The sequence below is a fragment of the Balaenoptera borealis genome, assembly GCF_965194805.1.
Source record: "Balaenoptera borealis genome assembly, chromosome: 4".
NCBI lineage: Eukaryota > Metazoa > Chordata > Mammalia > Artiodactyla > Balaenopteridae > Balaenoptera > Balaenoptera borealis.
This window is the reverse complement of record NC_138861.1, coordinates 131,402,119-131,428,762: the sequence shown is the minus strand read 5'-3', so window position 1 is coordinate 131,428,762 and position 26,644 is coordinate 131,402,119. Positions and strand designations below refer to the sequence as shown.

The window sequence follows — 26,644 nt, the reverse complement described above, 5'->3', positions numbered from 1 at the left end:
AACGACTTTTTAAAAAAATTTCCTTGAAGATTTTTATTTCTATGCATTCACATATACATATGTACTATACGTCAAAACTGGAGTGATGCTAAATATGTAGTTTAACATGCCATTCATGCACTAAAGAGCCTAATGACATTAAATAGCCTAAGGACATTTTAAATCTCAGAAGTAAAACTTGGCGCAGAATACTTACAAGATTTTTTAAAACGTTAAGAATAAGAAAAAGAAACTATACACGAGCACTCTTGATCCGTATAAACGGGAAGTTCCATTCTCTGAAGAAAAACTGCCAAGTAGGAATTTGTGAGACATGGCACTGGCTTTCTGCAGAAAAGAGGCGCCCCAGGGTTAGAATGTCACCTGCCTTTCATTTTTTCCTTCAGTGTGAAACTGCCGTGGATCCTCTTCAGCTCTGACTCCATGGTTAGCCCACCAATGTCCGCCTCCAGGTGCGTGCGGCTCACCATGCCAACCCCAAACACTATTAGAGTGACGTGCTGGGGCTCAGCAGCTGCCATGCTGCGCTTCCTCTGCGTCCTGGTCAAGCTGTTCCTGTCTTGTTCATTCTCAAACACAACTTTACACGTTGGCTCTGTAGGGCTCCGGACTCCTTTAAGTGAACAGAAATACGTAGGTTTAGACGTGAAAACTGCAAAATGGAAGGACATCAACTGACCTTTCTTTCCTGCACGTTCCAAACTGGCCCTCTTTGTCCTCTTCCCCACCAAAATGATTTCTTAAATTTTTCAACATTTTCCCATGGTCATATTTGAAAATAAATAGTACAGTCAGGTGTTTGAAAGCAGGTCTGTGTGAATTCTTTAGGAGCATACTGTGTAAGGGTTAGGAAGGATGGGAAAAAGGGGTAGCAGAATATCTGATTGCCATCACTATTTTCTCTCCTTGGGCGACTGCCAATTTCTTTGCATTTCAATTATCCAATTATAACATTAAGAAAACATGATGGATAAACTTGTCTTTTTTAGGATTATTGCTATTCTAAACAGAAAATTTTTTAAATATAAAAATATCCATTACCTGCTGGTCCAAATGTTTCTGAAGATTTTTCCAGTATTCCTGTTGGATCAGAGATAAGTGAATAGAAGTTAAGCAATTTATACATATTCTGCCAGCACTCAGCTGAAGGCTCACTTTGTTCTGACACTGTAATCGAGTCAGAGTCATCCATATGGATAGTCATATGATCCACCACGTCTTTTGAACCTTTCCTAGACACCTTTGAAGTTCTTCTTTCAGATCTTCCTAATGAATTTTTGTTTCGAGACTCCTTTTTGTTGTTCTCATTGTTGGTCCGTTTGTTCTTTGCATTATTTACTCTATTGCCACCATTAAGACTTCCTCTAGAACTGCGGCTGAAGTCAGATGAGCGAAAATCCCGATGTTTTCTGGTTTTGAAGGTAGGCGTTGGAGAAGCGGATCCAGCTGTATATCTGCTAAGTTTAATGTCAGTCTGAGTCGCTTTGATGTCATCTATCATCGTACTAAATTGATGAATAAGACGAACTAAAGCCATATCTACGTGCTGGCTTATTGACTGACAGGAAATAGTAAAGTTGCAGTGAAAGGTATTGTAATAACGCTTGTTGAGATCATGAAAAGAAAGAGCACTGGCAGAGTTCTGAGGGGTGCACACAGACTTTTCCATTACAACAGCGCTGATGCTAAAGGTTTCCAACATCAATGCTGGTTTGAACTCAAGTGGAGGAAGATTCACATGGCCTTGCCTAAAAATGTGGAAAAAAATGAAAAAAGAAAATGACAAGGTTTTATTTCTTTTTTCCCAGAACCACACAATCTTTATTAACTTGTTAGCAAAATAATCTCCAAGGTGAAGAATAAGCCATTTAAATAATTTTAAGTAAGAGATCAAGTAGAATAAGTTTTTCCAACTTTTTCATAAGTTGGAAACTGGGCCTTAAGTCTTCCTTCTTGATCTTACTCTATGACTAGTCAAAATCAGACTTAATTAATGATTTCAGTGAAATGATAAAATAATTTTTCTTGCCATCTGATGGCACACCCCAATGGTATTAGAATTTAAAGTCAATAGTAGGTCAACTAGAACATCTTCCTTAACCATCCTCTACTCTTCTGTTAAATATATGGTTTATATATTTAATTTCATCACATTTTATATATTTTGATTTGCTATTTGAAATGAAACCCTGCTGGCATATTTTGCCAAGTTGAAAGTGCTAAGAAAAGCAACTGAAACAAAAATGAGAAATGCACACAAAAGACTTAAAACCTCTATAAAAGTTATTTTGGCAAATCCCCTGCATATCTAAAAATTTTCAGGTAGAAATATTATAGACAATTTTAATATTAAAAAGTCAAAATATCTCAGATTTTCATAAATCAACTACTAATAACAATAAACCTCAAGCACCAAAATTTTAAAAAGATATTTTTCCCCTCTTCTTTCATGTAAAATATGAATGTGTAGTCATATAGGTTAAATTAAACACAGGTTTTTTTTCTATTGGGAAAAAAAACCCTCCAAGATTCTTTGATATTTTCAATTTGACTTAAAGAATTTATAATTAGAGACTAATAATTCCTTAATGAATACTAGTATTTCTTATTTAATAAGAAAAATTCCACTCTGTGGTATAATTCAAGAAAATGTACAAGCTTAGAGTAAGCCTATAATCGATGCTAAGTGTGCAATCAGAGAAGGAAAAATTAGATTGTGAGAATTAGAAGATATAGAAGAGAGACTCAAAAGAGATTAAAATAATCCACAACTGCAAAAACAAGAACTGAAAACATGTAAGCGAGGCAAAAACGTCTTAAAGAGAGGAGATTCAAGTAAAAGGGGGAAGAAATCTAGCTACATAATGAAGCAGTCATTTAAGGCAAAAGCAGCCACATGGGTAAAGTTAAAATTAAATATTTATTAAGCCCCTAACATGGTCAACTATCTTGATTGGAGACAGCAAAGATATAAGGAAACCAAAATTTATGAGGACATACTACATGCCAGGACTTATGCTAAATGATTTAATAACTGTTCTGGCTTTATGGTCTAGGAGAGTTATACATGTTTATACAAGAAACTGTAACCCAATAGTAAGGTACAATAATTAGTAGAATGAACAATGTGCTACAAAAAAGCCCAGACAAGACTAAAATTAATGACCAGGAAAAGTGTACTGTGACAAAAGTTTCCTAATAAATAAGATCTAAGGTGGAGTTACAGGAGATCTGAGAAATAAAAGCTAACCATGGTATAGTAATAAGAATGTAGAGCACTCAGAGGTGGTGTGATAGTAGAAAAATTAAAAGGAATGTTAGGTTCGGCTAGACTAAAGACAGTAAGTTCAAAGTCACTCAAAGAATTTGTCTGGGAACATAAGAAGGGAAGTGTGGTCAGATGAAGGTCTGGTCTGTAGAAGTATTATATGGCATTTAGCAGGCCAATAAGTAGGCTGTAAATATAATCTAATATATATAATCATATTATATATAATATAATTATGCATAACCTAATTATATCAATGATGATACATATACTATATGTGTGTATACACATTTTTATATATACACATATTTATACATATTAATATATACTTATATGTATGCATATATTTACATGAAAGTAGGCTACTGCAAATAGAAATACAAATTTAACTCAGGACTTTAAACTCTAGTCCAGGAATGTAAGCAGATACTAATGTTTTGGTGTCTGGATTTGATGATTCCAATGTGAATGGATGCAATTACCATGGTTTATAGTTAAATAACACCAGACCCCAACAACACGGTTCAAATTTTAACTAAAATTTACTGCATAAAGTATAAACTTGCTGCTAGCTCTTCAGTCCACAAATCACTACATAAATAATAGACGTACATCATGATCACTGACCAACCACATCACTCTGTCAAAGTCTGTCAGTGATTGGTCAGTGCACATTTGTTTTTCATTTCATGCACAGACAGTAAAGCATGTAGTTATATTGCCTCCTTGTGATAAACCCACATGACATTTTACAAAAATGGTTAATTAAAAGGGAACTGGACAGCAAAGATGAAAATGAAGCAAAACAAGATTGTGGTGATGAAATTCAATAAAAAGTAAATGGAAAGTTGCAGGGTATAAAATCAACATACAAAAATCTGTTGTTTCTATATGCTTACAGTGAGCCAGCAGAAAGAGAAATTAAGAAAACAATCCCATTTACAATCGAAACAAAAATAATAAAATACCTAGGAATACATTTAACCAAGGAGGTAAAAGACCTGTATACCAAAAATCATAAGACATTGTTGAAAGAAACTGAAGACACAAATAAATAGCAAGATATTCTGTGATCATGGACTAGAAGAATTAACATTGTTAAAATGCCCATATCACCTAAAGCAATCTACAGATTCAACACAATCCTTATCAAAATCACACGCACATTTTTCACAGAAAGAGAACAAAAAATGTATATGGAACCACAAGAGACCCTGAATAGCTAAAGCAATCCTGAGGAAAAAAAAAAAAACAAGGCTGGAGGTATCATGCGCCCTGATTCTGAACTATATTACAAAGTTAAATTAATCAAAACAGCATGGTATTGGCAGAAAAACATACATAGATCAATGAAACAGAACTGAAAGCCCAGAAATAAATCCACACTGGGCAGTCACATGCAAAAAAAGAAAGAAACTAGACCACTGTCTCACACCATACACAAAAATCAACTCAAAATGGATTAAAGATTTGAATGTAAGACCTAAAATCAGAAAACTCCTGAAAGAAAACTTAAGCACTATGCTTTCTGATATTGGTCTTTGCAAGACTTTTCTGATATGCCTCCTCAGGCAAGGGAAACAAAAGTAAAAATAAACAAATGGAACTACATCTAAATGAAAAGCTTCAGCACAGGAAAGGAAGCCATCAACAAAAGGAAAAGACAACCTACTGAATGGGAGAAGATACTTGCAAATGATATATCTGATAAGGGGTTAATATCCAAAAAATACGTAAAGAGCTCATATAACTCAATAATTTAAAAAATGATTAAAAATGGGCAGAGTATCTAAATAGATATTTTTCCAGAGAAGACATATAGATGGCCAGCAGGCGTATGAAAAGATTTTCAACATCACTAATTATTAGAGACATACAAATCAAAACCATGATGAGATATCACCTCATGTCTGTTAGAATAGCTATCATCAAAAAGTAAGAAATAACAAGTGTAGGCAAGGATGTGGAGAAAGGGAATCTTCATACACTGTTGGTGGGAATATAAACTGGTGTACCACTATTGAATACAGTATAGAAATTCCTCCAAAAATTAAGATTAGAACTACCTTATGATCCAGCTTTCCTACTTCTGGGTATTTATCCAAATAATACAAAAACACTAGTTCTAAAAAATATATTCACCCCTATATTCATCATGGCATTATTTACAATAGCCAAGATATGAAAACAACCTAAGTGCCCATCAATGGATGAATGGATGAAGAAGATATGGTACACACACACACACACACACACACACACACACACACAGAATACTACTCAGCATAAAAAAAGATGAAATCTTGCTGTCTGCAGCAACATGGATGGAACTTGAGAGCATTATGCTAAGTGAAATAAGTCAAACAGAAAGACATACTGTATGATTTCACTTACATGTGGAATACAAAAAACAAATAATAAAATAAATAAACCAAACCAAACAAAAACAAACACCCAGATACAGAGAACAGAGTAGTGGTTACCAGAGGGGAAGGGGCTCAGGTAAGGGAGGGGAGAGCAAAATGGGTAAAGGAGATCAAACGCATGGTAACAAAAGGAAAGTAAACGTTTGGCAGCGAGCATGCTGTAGTGCATAGAGAAGTAGAAATGTAATGTTGTACATGTGAACCTTATATAATGTTATAAACCAATGTTACCTCAATAAAAAATAGAGTTTAAAAAAGTAAATGGAGTTATAGAAGAAAACAACTGAGTATGAAAATATTGACACTTCCACTGTTCTAGAAACTCTAGATATGCAGCTAGAGGAACTCAGAGAAGGCAAACTTACTAGCATAAAGAGGAAGTGGTCATGGCAGAAAGGATGAAGGTATCCCAGAGAAAGGGATGTGGGCAAAAACCTTTCTAGTAAAAAGAACTAGTGAAGATATTTCATGACACTGAAAGTGCAAAGGTAAAATGTTGGAAACTGCTGAGAATGGCGTATGACATTTGCTAAGGCACAGAAAAGATGCTCATTCTGTGTCGTAAGTTACATGATGATAAGAAGGTAAGGACTATACAAACTACCCTTTGATGAGTTTTTAAGAAAGAAATAAAACACCTTAATTCTCAATGTTTCTAACGTTTTAAACTGTATGTACAAAATATTAGTTTTACTATATTTTTCATTTTCCTATACATTTATAATAAACAGTAAGAGACTTTTTAATATTTTGACAAACATTTTTCCAGGTCACAAAACAAAGGTAATTTTCCCCATTAATCTTTATAATCATCAAGGTCACTTCTGCAGTGTTTCTGCTTGCATGGTCATTGTTAATGGTACCACACTATTGTGAAAAGCAAGTCCATACTCTCAGCATGACTTCTGCTCTGTTCCTAACAGAAAATACTACCTGCTACAAGTCAACTCAGAAAGGAGGTTAGGAATAAGTTCTAAGAATAATATATAAAATTACAATCCATAAGATCATAAAAATTAAACTACTACCACAGTAAATAAAGTGTATTTATCAACATAAGTGCTTTGGCTGACCCTCAGACATGTACTAACATCTTACAAAAATATGCCTAAAATTAGGCCTCATAACCTACTGATAAAATCAACAGGTTTTTAAGGAAATGTGGCTACTGTTTCTGTTAAATGGAAGTTATCTTCTCATTAGGCTATTAAAATTACTACCGCATCAGCACTGGAAGAAAGCAAAGTTAAAAAAACAGGTATTATAACTTTTGTACAAAATTTTACATAAAAACAATAATAATATAAGACACCTTCTTGCTCTTTTGCCTTTTCTCTCTTTGGCTGTGTCTGAATCCACGATATCTGCTCTAAGGCAGTCCAAAGTTCCTGAAAATGAGAGGTGTTCTCCAAAGTACATTCGGTAGCAGAGAGGCATTGCATCCTGTGACTGGATCCCTGTATGACTCAGAAGAGGTTTGAAAACAACCTAAAAGGCGTAACACATTTATATTACCTCAACTTAACAATTCATCATTTATTGCGGCTTTTTTCTTACACTCTATCTCAGTACATATTATTAACTGTAGTGTGAAGGGGAAAAAAAAGGCCTTGTATAATAAATATAGCTCTAATTTTACTTAAAACTTAACAGTATTTTTGAGCACCTACTATGTGCCACTCATCTTCAAATTAATCATAAGGACAAAGAATCCTTGATCCTACTTAAGTGAAAGTACAAGGTAAATAAAATTGTGAATTAGTTTAAATCATTCTACTTCTTGCTTTTAAAAAAGGCTTGAGTATCTACTGTGTTTCCATAACAATCTGCTATAAAAGGTTCACAAAAGAGTCTATCAATTTCCTGTGTTAATATAAAAACATTTCATATGTTATATTTTTAATATCTGGTCTATTTTTAAGTGGTATCACTTGGTTGCAAAATAACATTTTCTGACAAAGAACTTCCTTTACATTTTAAGTATCATATATGCTATGGAAATATTAATACACCACTCTGGTTAAATCTCTAGTTAACTGAACTTCATAGCTACTAAGAGGTAACCCAAATAGAAGCAACTATATGTGTGCAATAGTAGATCACTATAATCTTTCTGACTACTCCTTCTCTGCTGCACGGTTCCTTTTCCTCCTTCCACATCCTAAATATAGATGCTATCTATCCGGTGCTTTCCTTGACCCCCTTCTAACTCTTTCACCACACATTCTCACTGAGTGATCTTTTCCTGAAGCTTAAAAAATCTATCAAAATGGAGAAATGCCATTTATGCAATGAAACTCAAGTCTGCACTTTCACTTGTCTCTACATCATCTCATTTGTTTGTGCTTGGGAAAACAGGCTACCCTTGTGAAGACATGAAGGCCTAGAATGAGAGAATTCAAACAATTCACCCCTCACTGGAAACTTAGGGAGTATTTTTCTCTCCCTTGAATATTTGCTTGGCATACGCTTTCTTGGGTTTACTCTTTCTTAGATTTGCTCTTTCATCCTAATGGAAACACTCTTCCCTCTTTAAGGTTCAAACCATCCTCCACCTTTCCTAATCTTTGTTATCTACTTATGCCCCTTAGTTAATCCTGCAAACCCACCAGGTATTTTGGTTCTTTTCTTTTCCATCCCAGTTTATCATCCTGAATGGCTTCTTTGGCCACGCAGATAACTCAACCAATGCTTTAGTTCCAAAGTTATGTGACTTCCTTCCCCCCCATAATCTTGCCTTAAACTCCTTTTCAGCAACTTCCAAGACTGTATATTACATTTCATCACCTCACTTTTCTTGCTACATCTGCTTTGGATCGATCCTCTTCTATTCCTATAGCTGAGCTACTAAGGACACAAGAGGTTCTAAATAACTAGACCCTCAGCACTATTTGGCAATCCTTCTGGGGGTCTGGTGAGCTCTCTTTCACATTCACTCCAACCTTTCCATATATCTAAATCACCTTACACAGTTTTTTATTGTATTACTTAATATTAATGTCTCTGGTAGATTTTAGAGTCTTATATGTAAAATAGTATAGTTGTCTCTAAAAATGTGTATTGGATGCTAATAAATACAATGAATGTATATACAGGCCAAAATAGACAGAAAAAATATGTCTTTTCTCTCTCTTTTTAAAAAAAGTGAAAGAATCCCTAAAAACTACTCCAATGTATTAGAGAAGTAAATCTCAAGAAAGTTTAAAAGTGCTTGACACACTTCTTAACATAAATCACCTCCTATTGTGAGAGAAAGTTGAGGCTATCAATTTGCCAACTTACCTGTACAGTTATGAACTGTCCTTATTGCCTTCCCAAACATTCTCAGGGGAAAAAGTACTTTTTATGTCAAAAAGTATCTCTCTCTATAAATGACTTTAAATTCCAACACTTCTCATCCCTCCCTGAATCTTTCTCTATCAGTTTACCCTCCTTTCTTTTTTTTTTTTTTTTTTTGATCAGGACCTTCCTAATTCCTCCTAATTAAAAAATATGCTCGAGTCTCTTTCATCCTGAAAAAATAACACCTCTTAATATCCATATCCCACTCTCCCACCTGCCTTCTGGTCACTCAAACTAGAAAGTACATTTCAAAGGATTTTGTTCTCTACTCCCTACATTTAGTCAATTAAATAAGATCCCCACAATATTTCTCCTTTGCCTATCAAAGCCATAACCATCTAGGCTAAGAGCTTCATTACCACTTGTGTGAACTATGTTAACTCATCTTTTCACCTCTGGTTTCTGTACTTCAATCCATTTAACACATTGCTACTCATATAACATTTCCACATGTACAGTTCCAGGCACTGTACTCCTCTGCTCTAAAATCTTCAGTGCCTCCCCGCTGCTCGCTCAAGTCTTCACATAGCACTAAAGACTATAGGAAATGATGAAATTTAACTTTCTAGTCATGTTATTTTGCCAATCTCTATCTCCAAATAACAAAAATGTTGCTATACGAGACAACTAACTATATGCCACTCTTCAGTTTAATGAGTATCTATAGATGCTTAATTTGTATTTATAATTAACCCATGTACTTTTTAAAGGTTCCTCCTTTTTTCATGAAGGCTTTAGGCAGACAGGCAAGGAAAAAGATTTTCACTAGAATTCCACGGTGCACATACTTGATGGTTCCAGCTGCTAAGTACTGCTCAATGCAAGGTCACTATAATTAGGGAAAAACAGACTGGCTCACCTGAGCATCAGCAAGCTGTACAGCAGGAAACCCTTGGTTGGCTTCTTCTACACCTACCACATCATCCTGACTAGTGCTACGCTGAGAATGTGTCCCATCCAAAGTATTCTGGTCACTAGACAAGACAGTGTTGAAATCTGAGGCTGAGGGTATTGTAGGAAGATTGGGTGCAACACCTAAAAGAGCAAGTGTTCAAAAATAAAATCTAAATTACTGGGAAATGAAAACAACATAAAGGGGCACAGCAAAGTAAACTTATGAAACTTGTATTATAATTGTATTATCAGACCATTTAAATTGAGAAGGGAAAAAATAGCACTTTCCGTTTATTTTACAGACATGATTTATTAATAAGAAATGAAATTAAACTTTATTTTCAGAATATATCACTCATCCTCGTACACGAAGTATGTATTAGAGCCAGTCACTCCAAAATGTAAAACTTTAGGGCTGGAAGATCTTTGAAAAAAGCATTTGATATCCCATCAGCTTTGCACTGAGGAACAGAATTATAGACAGTAGCAGGGCTACAAAAAGCAGCTGCAGCAGGACAAAAGCCATAGGCATCACAGAATCCCACATATAAATTTCTTCCCCACTATGCTTTCCCAAGGTGGAACAAAAATGAAATGGCACTATTTCTTTCTTCTGTACTCCCTTTATCCTTTAACTCGCCAGGCAAAGGACCTGTGATAGAGAGGAAATGTTCCTTTCTGGTTCTTTTGAAATTTAAACTATGCAGTAGTGAGACTAGCGCCAGAAAAGTGCTGAGAGCTGGTAAAAGCACCATCCTTCTATCTTCTTCAACCAAGGGCCAATACTAAGAACTAGCACGTCTTAGCGCTCTTAAAGAGTCAGAATTAGGATCAGTTCCAGATTCAAAAGTGGTCCATGCACTGGCAAAATAAAACGACTGAGTAAGTAGTCATATATCAACTACTTTTCGTAATTTCGTATTTTTTGTCTGAAGAAAATTTACAAGTGATCCAATAGCTGTTACACAGATTAATTTCAGCTGCCCTCAGTAACTAGTTTCAAAGGCTACCTCACATATTCTTTTTAAAAATATATACATATTTTTACAATAAAATAATAAATGCATCTAGTGAATTTGGAAAAACAAAAAAATAGCAAAGGTTAGGAAAGAAAGAGTGGCTCCATTTATGTTACTGGAAATAGCCACCAATATTTCTTTGTGAATTCTTTGCCTGTTTTCCTGCTACTTATAAATATTCCTTTAAAGTTAATAAATTTTCCTCATTTGTTTCCCTCCTTGAGGGCAAGAATCTTACTTTATTCCTTTTAGTACTCCTTCCGATTTAATTAAATACTTAAGTAACTATAAAGAGTATATAGATGCTTGTCATTATTCCTCAGAGGACTCTGGATAAGCTGAGAGTATTTTCTATATTGTAGGTACACGATGCTGTAATTATACTTTGCATTTTTTCATTTACCTCCTCTTGGTGTTTTGAAAATTAAACCACACACATTAAATGGAAGTTTTAAACTCTTTAAATTATATATAATCTCGCATTTGACATATTTGCCTTTCCACAAGAACACTGAGCGACTGCTTACAACTCTCTCAATTGCAATATTAGCAAAGGCATTTCATAAATGAGCCAATTTCAACTAAACAGTACTTAAACGTTTGAGATTTTTTTAACCATCCTCTGAAAAACAGGATTTTAACATAACTTCACATGTACCCCTTAGATGGTTAAGTAAAATAATGTGATAGCTCAATACCTGTTGGGAGACTATTGTGTCCTGATTTTGTAACAGGAGATTCTTGCATCACACTTCCTCGATTACCCACAGCATTTGACATCCAATTATAGAAACTCACAGATGATGGCTCAGATAACAAAGGGTGTTCAGATAACATATCAGTGGCCATTGTGTTTCCTGAAAATAAAGTTTTACTGAGTATAGTATTATTTATGTACTAAGGAGCAGAAAATGTGATTTATTTTTTGAAAAGTCAGGTTAAATTATCTGCCTTTTGCATGTCTTTAAACTCACTGCATGATGTTGGTATTTGGACATTTAAGGCATTAATAAATAATTTATTGCTATCATAATGGGAAAAAATTCACTGCTGGCTGGCCTAGACAGCATTCCACACCATGCCTAGGTTGATAGTAATGGCAAATGTTGCAATTTAAAAATGCAAACTAAGGGCACGAGACACTAACAAGTTATAAGCAGAACAGTTTCCCAAAATACTTTCTCAAAGATAAGGTGCAATACAAAAGACTAGGTATGCAACCAAAGTATATATCTAAATAAACATAAGTCCTGTTTTTGTTTTCTTAATCTCCCACAGAAGTAAGCTTATAATTGTCAAAACTAAGGATATACCTGTTCTCGTTAGGGAGCTACTTTTCACCGCTGCATTACTTCTTTGAGGGGTCCCTTCCAGGAGGTTGTGCAAGCTTGGGAAGCTTCCAGTCAGGTAGCTGAGTAGGCTCTCCTTCCTTGGACTCTCCTTAACTGGCATGCCTGTACGTCCCACATGCACCGGAGAATCTGTGGCAGTGTCACCACTGGTATAGCTCAGAGAATGATACGGGTGAATGCCCTATAAAAGGAACAACACGGGGCTCTTTCTTATGCACATAAAAATGACTACTGATAACCACGACTACTCACTGTTTTTATTACTAGTTATTGTTTACATTAAAACAACTGTGTCTATCTAAACAGTTTGTGTCTATTAGAATTATGGTGAATCCCAAATGTATGTAATAATGTTTTATAACTCTACAGTACAATACAAAGGACAGCATTTATTATCATTCGTTTAATTTTAACAATGATTAATGCCCTTTAAAATCTGAAGAGGGAGTCTGGTGGTAAGATGTCTATCCCAAAATTCTTCATACTATACTACTCTTCTTGGTACTCTGATAATAAATTTCTGTGTTAAGACCTGATTCTCTGTAAAGCTCTAATATACCAAAAAGAATTTCCAGCAATTCTCTGAAGAAAAAAAAAAAAATCAAAAATTACACAATTGTCCAATCTCTATCTGTTCTGTCACATCTAAGACTGGAATTCCAGATCAGTTTAAAACAGTACAAAGAAAGACCATGCAGACAGAAAGATCCTGAAAAGCAGAGATCTGAAACAAAGCACTTTTAATTTCAATTCTTTGGACTTTTGTAATCCATAAACAAAGGAATGTTCAAAAACATTTCTGAGAGAGAACAGCATTATAGCAAACACCTAGGGACTTCCCTGGTGATGCAGTGGTTAAGAATCCGCCTGCTAATGCAAGGGACATGGGTCCAATCCCTGGTCTGGGAAGATCCTGCATGCCGCAGAGCAACTAAGCCCGTGCACCGCAACTACTGAACATGTACTCTAGAGCCCACGAGCCACAACTACTGAGCCCATGCGCCTAGAGCCCGAGCTCCATAACAAGACAAGCCACCGCAAATGGGAAGCCCATGCACTGCAACGAAGAGTAGCCCCCGCTCGCCACACTAGAGAAAGCCCGCACGCAACAATGAAGACCCAACGCAGCCAAATTAAATAAGTAAATAAATAAAAAATTTTAAAAATAGCAAACACCTAAATATGATCAGAGCATCTGGAAAAACTATAAACCAGGAAAAATTCTGAGACAGATTAAGGGGTAGAGAATTTAAAGTGTCCCGGCCTTGTAACTATACTGCAGAAACAGAATAAGCCTATAGCCCAAACTTTAAAAAATGTATATCAAATTAAATGTTTTAATTAAAAGAGCAATACTTACACAAAATAAAACTTTCAAAAGCACAAAAGACTAGTCAATAAAAAAGTATCTCCTGAGCTCCAGTCTACTAGATCCTTTCCCCGAGAAGTCCTCTTAACCATTTCTTATCTATCCTTATATAAATAATTTGACTATATAAACACATATACATATTTATCTTTTTTTAACACACAGATGCATATTGTCCTATACTTTATTTTTACTTGAACCAGTGCACTTTGGTGATCACTCCACATCCACTTAGAGATTCTACTTTATCTTTTTGAAGTCTTCATAGTAGGCATCCATATGAGGGTACACTAATTTATTAGTCCTCAAATAGTCATTTATGTTGTTTCCATTATACTCCTATTGTAAATGGTGCTGTAAAGAATGTTCTTGGACATGTGTCCTTGAGCATTTATGAGCATTCATTTCTTTAGAATCAGTTCCTGGACATGGACATACTGTTAAAAGGCATTACATTTAAAATTTTACATTTAAAAATTGACAAACTGTTCTTCAAAGAGGTTATGCCAGTTTACACTCCCACCCAGTACCGTATGAAAGTGTCTGTTTTCTTACATCTTCACCAGCATATACTATTAAACTTTCAGATTTTTCAACCTGACAGGTGGAAATGGAATCTCATTTTATTTTACATTTATATTTCTTTAATTGTAAGAGAATACATTTTCATATTTGTATATGAATTTCTCTGTGAACTGCCTTTATTTTCTATTTGGTTGTGCCTTTTTAGTGATTAGGAAGAGATCTTTACACATTAGGAAATTAGCCCTTTGTCATATGTCTTTCCATTTTGTTTACAATACTTTTTTTTCTGTGTAGAAATTTTATATTTTAATATAGTGAAAAATACAATTTACCTAATGGATTCTTGGTATTAATTATTAATTTAAGATTATACCCAGACTGTCAAAGGAAGTTAAAATATTAACTATTTGCTGTTTTCAGTGCTCAGAAAAGGAAACTACCAAAAAATAAGTAACTCACAACAACAGCAAATAACTTACTAAGTGCTTACTATGAGCCAGGTATTGTTCTAAGCATTTTTCATGTATGAACTCAATTATTTCTTACAGCAACCTTCTGAAGGAGGTTACTATTATAATCTCCATTTTTAACATATGAGGAAACTGACACACAGTGCAGTTAAAAACTTAAGTCACAAAACAATTAAGTGGCAGGGGCAGGATTGAAACCAAGGCAGTCTGACTCCTGAGTGGCAGTCAACCACTCTGCTATCCATATGTCTTATTTTATCAAGCACTGGTTAAATTTCTTAAAACAAAAAAAATGTAATTAAGGTCATAAACTAGCCTAACTCAAACTGTATTTTGATCATGTACTACCTATAAAACTTCTCATGAAAACTAATAACTGTAAGCTGATCAACATTTCAGTATTGTTTTTTATTGAATACAATATTCAATAAATTGAAAAGAGAGCCCTAAGGCTTGGTAGTTAAAGTAGTCCTTGTTCAATATTAATTACTGACTGTTGATATAATTTTCAAAGAAATGTATAAACTAAAAGTTACTAATCATGTTAATTTCAACATAAAAACACTTGAATATTTAGGGCAAATACCTAATATTTACATTTGAGATAACAAAAGTTTAGGTCTTCTCTGTAAGTCTAAGTAACTCTAACCAAAGGCAGCAACAATGTACCTTTATTTTTAATGCAGAGTCACTATGGGTATGAGTCTTAGATAGTTTCCTCATTATCTCAGCTCCAGTTACAGGTCCAGAACTACCAGGTGGAGGCCGGTTGGCTGTTCCCTCCAGCAGCATTGTGTGTTCACTGACTGTGGCTAAAACAGTTCAAAACAATAAGTGGGCTATAGATTATCATATAATCTTGAAACAACAACTCCAATGTTCCTGGTTGTATAACTAAACTCAACTTTTCATATTTCTTGAAAAACTAATTGTGCACTCTGCTATAACATTCACTCTTCTGTCTTTTTATTCTTCAAACCCCAGTCTTCTAACTCAGTCTCAAGAAAGGAACAAACAGCTTCTACTCAGTCTTTCACATGTCACCCAAATGGCACAGAAATCAAAAACTAATTCAACTATGCTGAAGAAAGTACAAAATGTTCACAGATTAACCTAGGCATTTGCAGATAATTAGAAGGGATGTTTACTGCACTATTCTTTCACTTTTGGGGTAGACTTGAAATTTTTAAAAATAATAAAATCCAGCCTATTACACATAACATATTTATTTGTTAAATACAAAGTTTTTCTAATTTATTTTTTAAAAGCTTGGTAAAGTATTATATGTAGATGTTCTGAAAGCTCTAATTTTAAGACTACTATCCTTTTCCATGGTACTTTTAATTTTTTTTCAAAATATCACAAGATAAATTTTCACTGAATACTATATATCATGATAATAATAATTATCCTTTGAAAAAGCATTTAAGTATGCATGTATATTTCTGTAATGCATTATCTACTGCCTGTGTTCTGGCACAGTCATTATAATGACAGAATTGTGGGCTGAATGCATACCTCTAAACATTATACAAATTCAGAACCAAACAGGCACCAGGTAAAATTCAAATTTAAAAGACTGGTATAGGGAGCATGATAAATAGACAAATAAAAATATAAATTTCAAAAAGAAATTCATGTGTTTCACTCAAAACATTCTAGTTATACAAAGATGTCTGTTAATTGTACTGGATAGATTAGGAGAAGAAATCTTCTGTATTTCACAAAATTAAACTTAGAAGTCAAGTCTGTATAAAGATTCCAACATTATTACCACTTACTTGGACTAATACAAATCATAGTTGTATAATTAAGCCATGACATTTTCAAATTTGGGACAAAAATTATTAAAATTATCACAAGTATTAGGTTACCAAGTACACAGTATCTAGCAAAAATATTTACAAAAGTACCTGCATCAAATTCAAATTCTGCTCCGTCAGCACTGGTGTCACTCTGAAGACCACCTCCGTTGTCCAGCCCAAGCCCATCTTCATGATCGTGGTCCACAGCTGACTGAGGTTTCAGGGGCTGAGCGGGTCGGTGTAAACTCACTCCTTTAAAGGCTGGTGTCACTACAATAAACTTCATCCACTGCCTTGCCAGTGCAACTAAACCTTTCTTTAAAGTTACCAAAGCAGGAAGGCCATCACTCTGTAACAACAATGACATGGTTAGGAGTAATCTTTCTGTAACAATAATAGTTACTATTTAAGTGTTCTGCATACATTTATTCATTTAAATGTCATAACTCCCATTTAGAGATGAGGAAACTGGAATTTATATGTTGAGTAATTTGTCCAAGTTTACACAGGAGAGTCACTATTTCAAGCTGATTATAGAACTCAATCTCTAAACACAATGTTGCATCTTTCTATCATAAACAACACAGCAGTACCAGGTAAATAAGAGACTAAACATGGGGTGTAAAAGTGGGATTTTCCTTAAGAAGCATTCAATGCACTTTACCTGCTTTGCTCAAATGAAGAATTAAATGTATTTTGTGCTACCTGGAATATTCATCAAGCAAAGAGGAAATTATTTCTTTCAAAGATTAGGTAACCACCCCTATTTAACATTAAAAAATTAATAAATTACTATAGTTAAATGACAGACATAGAAGGATTTGTAACTGCTTTGAAACTTAAATATATGATCAGTAAGAATTACATAATTTAGAATATATTTTATTCCACATGGTGATGATTTTACGAAAGAAAATTTGCCTATTGGAGCCTTAGCCTAAGGAGAAAATATGCAACTCCTCTCCCTCCCCTTTCCTACAATTTCTTGTATTAGGAATAATAGCTTTGACTGAAGAGAGCCATTTACTAGGTGGCAGGAATCACCTCATTTACTTTCTGAGGAACATCAGGTCCCTTAGCCTGTCCTTTCATTCCTAGACTCAAGTAAGGAGGGTCATCTTGTGTTTCTTCCTCTTACATGGAAACCATATCCCGGCAGAGCATCCATCCGTGAGAAATGCCTGCCTATGACTAGATGGGCAAGTTAACCTTGCACTGTGGATCTCCCAGTCTTCAATTCACAGGGTGGGAGTAGAAAGCACTATATCAGCCTCAGGTCTAAGTACCTTTATGAAATCCATAATTTACTCCAGATTCTTTCATTAGAGGTTATCAGGAGCTTGACTGGCCATTAATAATACTGATACATTGATTACTAATTTGGCTAAAGATTCCTGTGTATTCTCTATTGACCAGAAACTTGGAGAGGAGAGGGAGATCCTCAAGCTCTAAGCCTCTAATCATGTGCTTCCATAGTGCTTTTCTAGTGCAGAGATATACTGTATTTATTTGTACAGTTACATATTCCCCCCTCAATCATTAATTAGTCCTTATTTTATTAAACATTTCTGTGAAATTTGACTCTAATGATTACTCTCTTGCTTGAAATTCTTCATACCTTTGGTTTCTAAAACCTTCTTTCCCAGTCCTTCTACCTCTTCTTTTCCCTCCTCAGCACTCTGTGTACCTCTGTGCACCCTCTCCATGCTCCTTTAATTTTGGTATTTATCAGGGATCCACCCCTGACCAGTTTCTCACTCAACATATCATCCCTAGAAGGCTCATCCATATCCGCAGCTTCTAACACTTTCATGCTGGCAACTCCCAAACCATTCATTTGAGCCCAATCTTGTCAATAGGCTGGATATCTAACCATGTTTCTCCTTTGGACTTCCCATACTCATCTCAAACCTTGTGGGTCAACGGCTACTCAACAGAATAGAGGCTTTTTTAAAGCTAACATATGATTCCGATAACTCACCATTGTAGCGTCATCAATGATGGAGTAATTTGCCTGGTGCAGGTAGTGATGTAGTATATTACACAGTAAACATGAAGGATTTTCTTGGAGAAAGCGGGCAACTTTTGTAAGTCTGTTGTATTTACTTCTTAAGGGAAAATGTACACTTTTATTCTGTAAAAAGCAAAACAACAGATTCAGAATGACACAGCAAAGATACAACAAACAAAAGATATCTAGAAATTAAGAACTTGCAGGTCTGATGTTTTCCAACAATGATAATAAGGGATCATTTTCAATAATAAACTTTGTATGATACCTTGTATTGTTGAAAGACATACCTCTAATGCTTCTGTCATTATGCATCCCATAACAGCACAAATTCTCAAGGTTCCCTCAGTTTCTAATTTGTTTAAGGATGACTTGAGTTGATCAATGGGAACAAGCCATGCACCAACAGCTGGAGTTGCAGTGCTTAAAAGGTTTAGCTGCCTTTTAAAATGAAAAAAAAAAAAATTATAAAAACAAGTGTTAAGATTTGTATTTCAATCTCCCATACCTACTGTACTTAGTGGCTAGTGTACTTAGGCAAAATTACCTTTCCTTTTGACCACTAGATAAATTCTGAACATATAAGTAGGAAATGCAAAGAATAGATAACAGAAAATAAAGAAAAATATAAAAGTCTGTTAGAGGTGAAAAGAGTATATAAAAAGCTTATGGCAGAGTGACATGTAAAAATAAAACTAAAACCCTAGGAAAGAAGAAGGGTCAAACAAATTGGGAATAATGTCTATAGAAAGTATGAAGTAGGAAAGATGGAAAGTAAACTGGCAACCCTAATACTAGATATATCAGAAAAACAATTCAAAAAATACATGAGACAGAACTGTATGTTACTTAAAATAAAGAAACATCAAGGGATAGCAATATATTTTAAAAACTTTTTACCTAGAAAATGCATGTGCAGGAGATCTCACATTGGTGGGAGCTGCAAAACTAAACCAAATTTCCTTGATGGTCAACTTCATGCTACAGGAATCTGGAGGTGGAGGCATTAAAGGTAGATCTTTTTTCAAATCATCAGATTCAACTCCTTCATCCTATATAAAACAGAGTATCAAAAACTTATTAATGGGGCTTCCCTGGTGGCGCAGTGGTTGAGAATCTGCCTGCCAATGCAGGGGACACGGGTTCGGGCCCTGGTCTGGGAAGATCCCACATGCCACGGAGCAACTGGGCCCGTGAGCCACAACTACTGAGCCTGTGCGTCTGGAGCCTGTGCTCCCCAACAAGAGAGGCCGCGATAGTGAGAGGCCCGCGCACCGCGATGAAGAGTGGCCCCCGCTCACCGCAACTAGAGAAAGCCCTCGCACAGAAACTAAGACCCAACACAGCCAAAAATAAATAAATAAATTTATAAAAAAAAAAAAAAAAAAAAAAACTTATTAATGTATAGTCCCTTAAAACCACTAGCACAGAGTGTTTTACGAACAAAACCTTTCTATCAAATCAAGTTCTACAGATAACACCGTGATATAAAACAGGTAACATAAACCTTGCTCAGCCTAATCCTTATTCTGAGAAATACCTCTGGATCCTTGAAGCTCCAAGGAGCACAGTCTGAAAAACACTGCATTATAACGAACCATAAATCAGAGATCTTAGAACTAAAGTGTTTCTCTCAATCACTTCATTCAGTCACATTTGTTTAGGGATACTGTTTTTTTTTCCTAGATGAGAGAAAGAAGTTTTATGACTTGCCAGAGGTCATACAACTATTAAGTTGGAGAATGAGTGACAGCATTAAGGTCTTCTGCTTCCTACTGCAATCTATTTTCCATTCTATTTTAATAGAATATTTCAAACTTCCAAATAAAGTGCCATAAGAAATACTATTATAGCCTATGTTCAAATAAATAACACTATACAATAAAAAATTCTTAGTTATCTTGGATGCTAGTAATCTGAATCTGTATTGGGAAATAGGAATAATATTTTTTAAACATGTAACCACCACTCTTCAGAATGCAGGGAGGTAAGAAGCATAATATTAAAGAAACAAACAAAATCCATTGCCTGTTATATCTGTTTAATAGGTTTCTAATTCATTTTTAGATATTCTTGGTAAAAATAAAGAAAAGATTGGCATTTTCTTGTGGGATGATTAAGGAATGAAGAGTATCCACAAAACAGCTTTAAATCCTAAATGTTACAAGACAATGTGAACCATAGACCCTAGTAATTTTAAAGTCAGCAGGCACTAAATATAAGTCCACATTCCCATATCTGCAATTCCAAAATCCACAACATTCTGAAAATCTAAATCTGTTTTTGTGGCATCAAAATCTGATATGAACTTGTAAGAGACTATTTATCCCACTTGGTGTTTTTATTCATGTCTTGCTGTAGAAATATTCAAATATTTCAAGATGTAGTGCTATCTCAGATTCCACTAGGAGTTTACGTAGCTTATACACACACCATATTACCTTTATTTTATTTTTTTATTGAAGTATAGTTAATGTGCAATATTGTATGTTACAGGAGTACAATATAGTGACTCACAATTTTTAAAGGTTATACTCCATTTATAGTTACTATAAAATATTGGCTATATTCCCTGTGTTGTATAATATATCCTTGTAGCTTATTTTATACATAATAGTTTGCACGTCTTAATCGTTTATAATGGAATCTAAAAAATACAACAAACTAGTGAATATAGCAAAAAAAGAAGGAGACTCACAGATATAGAGAACAAACTAGTGGTTATCAGTAGGGAGAGGGAAGGGGAGAGGGGTAGTATAGGGCTACGGCGTATTACCTTTCTTTTAAAGAAAAAAAAAATCTGAATTCTCAAATACATCTGGCCCATGGATTTCAGACAAGGGCTGTGAGCCAGGCAACTGAGTATATACAAATATACAGAAGACAGTCTAGAGGAACTTGAACTTTAAAAAATGGGAGAGGGGCTTGTAGATAATAAGCAAGTACTTATAACAACATGTGAAGCAAAGTAATAAAAAACTTGGTTTTAGACTGACTGAATTTTTGGTGCCTATGGCACATTTAAATGATGATATCTAAAAGGCCATTGGATACAATTCTGAAGCTCAGGTAAAGGGTTGATGCTGAAGGCATAACCGATGGGAAAGAGCAGTGCCATCAAATTATGGACCTGGACTAGGAAATGAAACAAGTGAGGGAGTGGACATAGAGCAACAAGAGTAGCCAAGAACAGAACAGGGGGGGAACACCCACACATTTATGAAGGACAATGAACTGCGTAAGGAAATGGACCAAGAAAAGTCAGAGAACCAAAAGAAAGCAGCATTACAAAATTCGAGGGCTTCCACCAAGGAGAAAAGGATCAGAGAGATTAAGGAAGATACCTGAGTTTCTGTCAAGTATTTTAGAAGGTGAAGGAGAAGGAAAGAACAGATAGGTTCTTCCTAGCTCTTTGTTCAGTGAGCAGCTGCTATATATTTTAATTTCCTTAATCAAAGTGCTAATCCCCACCCAGCTCTCAAATACTTCCGAAGACCTCACAAGAAAACTGCGATTAAAACCCTTTACTATGCATCAAATCAAAATAAACGTTTCAAAAATAAATTCCCAGAAACCTGGGTTCAGGAGTGATTTGCCAATGCATACTAGATACCCATGACACATTTCTTAGTTAAAAGGTGGTTTCTTTCCTCTTCAATTGGTCTAATTTTCAAATGATCAGAAGTGTTACGTGTGTTTAAGAACAACATTTACCAAATTCTTACTATGCTGTAGACACCGAGTTAAGCCTTTCATATGTACTGCCTCCTTCAATCTTCACAACTCTAGGTCAGTATCACTATAATACTCCTATTTCAGAAACATAGGAGACAGTAAAAAAAAAAAAAAAAAAAAAATGTGCCCAAGGTCACCAATCAGGTAGTAGTACAACTATTCTGTAGTCTAGAATTTTGAATATTTTCATTATTGCTGTTACTATATTCATCACCATGAAATTATACCATAATAAAAATAATAAATGAGTTGCATGTAAGGTGTTCTTCAGGCTTCCAAATGAAATAGGTAGATATTGACAAAAATATTTAAACTTACATGAAATACTACCAATAACAAAACTGTTTATTTAAAAAATGAATTCTGCTAAAATCCTTCAAATAAGATAAAAACAAAGCCTGCTTTTCTGAATTTCTATTAATTCATTAATTCAACAAATATAATTAAGTACTTAACATAAGCAAAATATTATGCTAGGTACTATGACAGATATAAGTATATCTATAATATGGTGCCTACATTTCAGCAATTATACTCTAGTAGAATATAATCACCAAAATGCCTTGGCTACCATTTAAGCAAAATCCACAACATGGAAAAACAAGGAAATATACTACAGAAATTAAATGTGAATTGGGCATGTAGTTTTCTATTTTATTTTCCCAAATCATTATTATTATTATTAGAAATTCACCAACTTGTTCATCGGAAACAGAATTTCCATTTAAGTCTGAAGAAGGGCTTGTTCGGTCACAAGGAATATTATCATCAGAGACATCAGTATTATAGCCGCTGCCAGTTGGAGAATCAGAAGAATTATTGGATGTCAGCACTCCACCCCTTTCCGTGACATTAGCTTTACCCATAATTCCAAAAGTATTATATAAAACAGCACCAGACTGTCTTCCTCCTATATAAATGAAATAATTTATTTATTAAAAACACTGAGTGTCTCAATGCTGTACTCTATAATATCCACAAAAATAAAAAATAAAAATCTCATGAAGATTTTTTTTCTCACCAAAACTTTGCCCTTATCTACAAAAGTGATATAATACTGCAATATCAGGTAAGGAATTATAGGCATATACACTACTATTATATATGACTAAGCCTAAAAGTCTTATACACAATTCAGCTTTCCTATTTTAATGTATTAGTCAGTAATGTAAAAGAAAATAAATATAAGTCAGTATCGCTGAATAAAGGATTTACAGTATTTTCATCGTATATGGCAAGGCTCTACTAATCAAAGATCCAGTTTCCAAAGATGCAAACTTCCAAAAGTTAAGAGGCTTTATATTTTATTTGAGAATTTTTTCTGAACTATGCACTGCTTTGCTCAGGCATTTTACATGTCTAGATGTTCTGCTAGTTTTGAATCACACAATAATTTCATTAAGTTCCACTTATGCAATTGGGATGGGGCACCCACTCCTAGTAAATAATCCCAGATGCCACACTTTCTGCTTGAATATGCTGATTCAGGTTACTGAAAGTCATGATTGTTCAAAACTTTTCAGCAATGTGTGGCCAATTTGTTCCCCACTTAAGCAGACATTTTTATAAAAAGCTTACCTTTTATGGTTAAATTTTCAAGTCCACATTCAAACATTATCCAACCCCATTTTTCTTGGCTGGGACCTATTCGAGTTACATCTGGAACAGCTTGCTGATCAGTTTCATCCACAAAAGCAAACTCATCCAACTCTTCAAGAGTAAATAAAACTTTGGACTTCTCAAAGGGGATAGCAGTGATGGCACAGGTACCAATATCTATTATCAAAAGAAAACAAAATGACCATTTTTAAAGACAGAGGTTTGTATATTTTTTTAAAAACAACAAATAATGTAAGCATTTGGCACAGTGGTTGTCTTAAAAGATATCTTAGTATTCTGTCAAAAAGAAAAATAAACAAATGAACCAACCAATTTCTAAAATAGCGCTGCCTAATGTCATACTACTTAAAAAGTGCCAGAATCATGTTGAAATTAGAGGGAGAAAAGAAGATTCCATAATTAACAGATAAGTGCTCAGAGACAGGATAAATTCATTTCTGAGAGATTATAGGGTACTCTAAAAATCTAAACTTAAAAAGTTCCTGAATAATTCAGCTTCATAGTAAACTATTTTTAAATACTTTCTCATTTTACAAAATAAAAAATTATTTTAATTAATTACCTAGCCTTAGGAAAAACATTATTTTCCAGGAAAACTATAGCTTTCACTCAATGATTGCTTTATGCTAACATATTTTATATAACAACTCATCACAGATATTGCCATAATTCCATCCCTTTCAATATGCAATATGGGAGCCAACATCCTGAGTGCCTGGCAGAGATTTTTAGTTTATCTTACTGTTTTTTCATTTCTTTCTCTGATTACAGCTAATGAATACAGAAAAGCAAAAAGAAGATTAAAAAACACATGTAAATTTACCACCCAGAGATAACTTGCTTACGTTTGAACTAAGTTTTCTTCTAGCTCTTTAGAGATCATTTTACAAATCCAGCTTTGGTTCCCACCTTTCATGTAGCAGTCAACCATGATAATTTCCTCAGTTCATTAAAAATTCTTCAAAGATATTATTTTAAGAAGCACAGCCATGTCTATTATTCTTATTGCTGCTATATTTTACAGATTTGACTACCTGCTTTTGATACCACTATTAATTCTTTTTAACAAAGCTGTGCCTACAGGATGATTTTAAAAAGAAAGAAAGACTATAAAGATCATACTCTCTCTGTTCTACAGTGAGCAAACAGATACCATGAAGAAAACAGATGCGAGATAGAAGCAGTTCCTAATTTGGGGCCATACCACCCACCTTCCCACCAAAGTTTACCTTCCATCCTGCGTAGAATGTGAGTAATGAATAGTTAAATACTATGTGTTCAATATATACAGAAATACCTTTCTCTTTCTTATATTGATAAAATACTCAAATTGTAGCAATTTTTAAAGGAAAAAAAATTATGTTTCCCTTTGCAAAATCCTCTTACATTTATACATGTCAAAGAAAAATATGTTGTAGACTCCTACCTGTTGTATCAAGACCCCTCAGTTGCCCATGAACTCGATGAATGTTTAACTTGGCTGCAATCTCTTTGCCTTTTTCCGCTCCAGCATTTGATCTGAGAGATCCTGATGACTGAGGCTGCATCTTCGTGGCATGAGCATACCTATCAAAATTTGATGTTCTACCAGGGTCTGCACTGTTTGAAGTCTCTTCAACCACACCTCTTTATGAAAAAAGAAAGAGTATGATGGTTAACATTTAAATAATATATAGTTCAGCAAAAACATTTAACTAGTATTTAAAAAAAAAATTCCACTATTTTAATTAAACCAATATTAATAACAAATTCTTCAGTGTTTACTAAAAGATAGTATGAATAAAAACAGTACAGGGCTTCCCTGGTGGCACAGTGGTTAAGAATCCGTCTGCCAATGCAGGGGACACAGGTTCAATCCCTGGCCCGGAAAGATCCCACATGTCACGGAGCAACTAAGCCCATGCACCACAACTACTAAGCCTGTGCTCTAGAGCCCATGAGCCACAACTATTGAGCCCACGTGCCACAACTAGTGAAGCCTGCACGCCTAGAGCCCGTGCTCTGCAACAAGAGAAGCCACAACGAGAGGCCACGCACCGCAACGAAGAGTAGCCCCCGCTCGCCGCAACTAGAGAAAGCCTGTGCGCAGCAACAAAGACCCAACACAGCCAAAAATAAAAAAAACAAATAAATAAATTTATTAAAAAAAAAAAAAAGTACAAACTTTTTAAAACCTACTTTGCTAATCTTAAAGTGAGATTTGAAATTCCAATACCAGTTCTGAGTTTTAACATTAGAATTTCCTGAAATGTATTAAAAGGATCGTTAAGGCTTGCTTTTACATCCAGCAAGATAGTCATGGCTCAAATTAATTAGCTCTTTCTTACCTGTTCATACGAACTTGTGTAGCAATTCTGTCAAAACACAGTGCTACTAAGGAAACATGAGTCACACTTCTACTAGGAGCCGAACTCGGAGATTCTTCCACTGAGGCTTGTAACAAACATAAGTTCACCTAACACACAAAATGTCACATATTTCAGAGTTGAAAAGTAAAAAGTTATCACTTAAACATAAGATATATAGGAAAATGAAAAACTACCATTAGGAATGGCATATCTATGTGTATGAGAGTAATGAAGGCAAAGCTTATAAACTCTCATAAAATAATAATTAAATTCTTACTGGATAAATGTGAATTATTTTAGTAAATATTACCCAACATTCTGCTTAAGTAAACTACTTATATTACATTAAATGTTACATTAGATCATCAAGGAAATAAAATACATATTTTTGATATTATAATCTATTCTACCACCATTCAGTTTAGTAAATACAAAGGATAAAAACCACCAAAATATTCTC

The 26,644-nt window shown here is 34.6% G+C and overlaps 1 protein-coding gene across 11 annotated transcripts in view; it reads right to left on the bottom strand.

The window, feature by feature from the left end:
- BLTP1 (bridge-like lipid transfer protein family member 1) overlaps positions 1–26,644 on the bottom strand; it is a 204,276-nt gene that overhangs the window by 74,608 nt on the left and 103,024 nt on the right. For all 11 annotated transcript variants that reach the window (XM_082389554.1, XM_082389555.1, XM_082389562.1 and 8 more), the window contains 15 exons: positions 26,164–26,291; positions 25,263–25,462; positions 23,795–23,992; positions 22,915–23,126; positions 19,382–19,533; positions 18,772–18,922; positions 18,452–18,604; positions 16,579–16,819; positions 15,335–15,477; positions 12,263–12,482; positions 11,648–11,806; positions 9,896–10,071; positions 7,007–7,182; positions 1,042–1,748; positions 368–613 (listed from right to left, as the gene is read on the bottom strand). In XM_082389554.1, the coding sequence (XP_082245680.1) occupies positions 368–613; positions 1,042–1,748; positions 7,007–7,182; positions 9,896–10,071; positions 11,648–11,806; positions 12,263–12,482; positions 15,335–15,477; positions 16,579–16,819; positions 18,452–18,604; positions 18,772–18,922; positions 19,382–19,533; positions 22,915–23,126; positions 23,795–23,992; positions 25,263–25,462; positions 26,164–26,291 (3,262 nt within the window). The remainder of the gene's footprint in view (positions 1–367; positions 614–1,041; positions 1,749–7,006; positions 7,183–9,895; positions 10,072–11,647; positions 11,807–12,262; positions 12,483–15,334; positions 15,478–16,578; positions 16,820–18,451; positions 18,605–18,771; positions 18,923–19,381; positions 19,534–22,914; positions 23,127–23,794; positions 23,993–25,262; positions 25,463–26,163; positions 26,292–26,644) is intronic.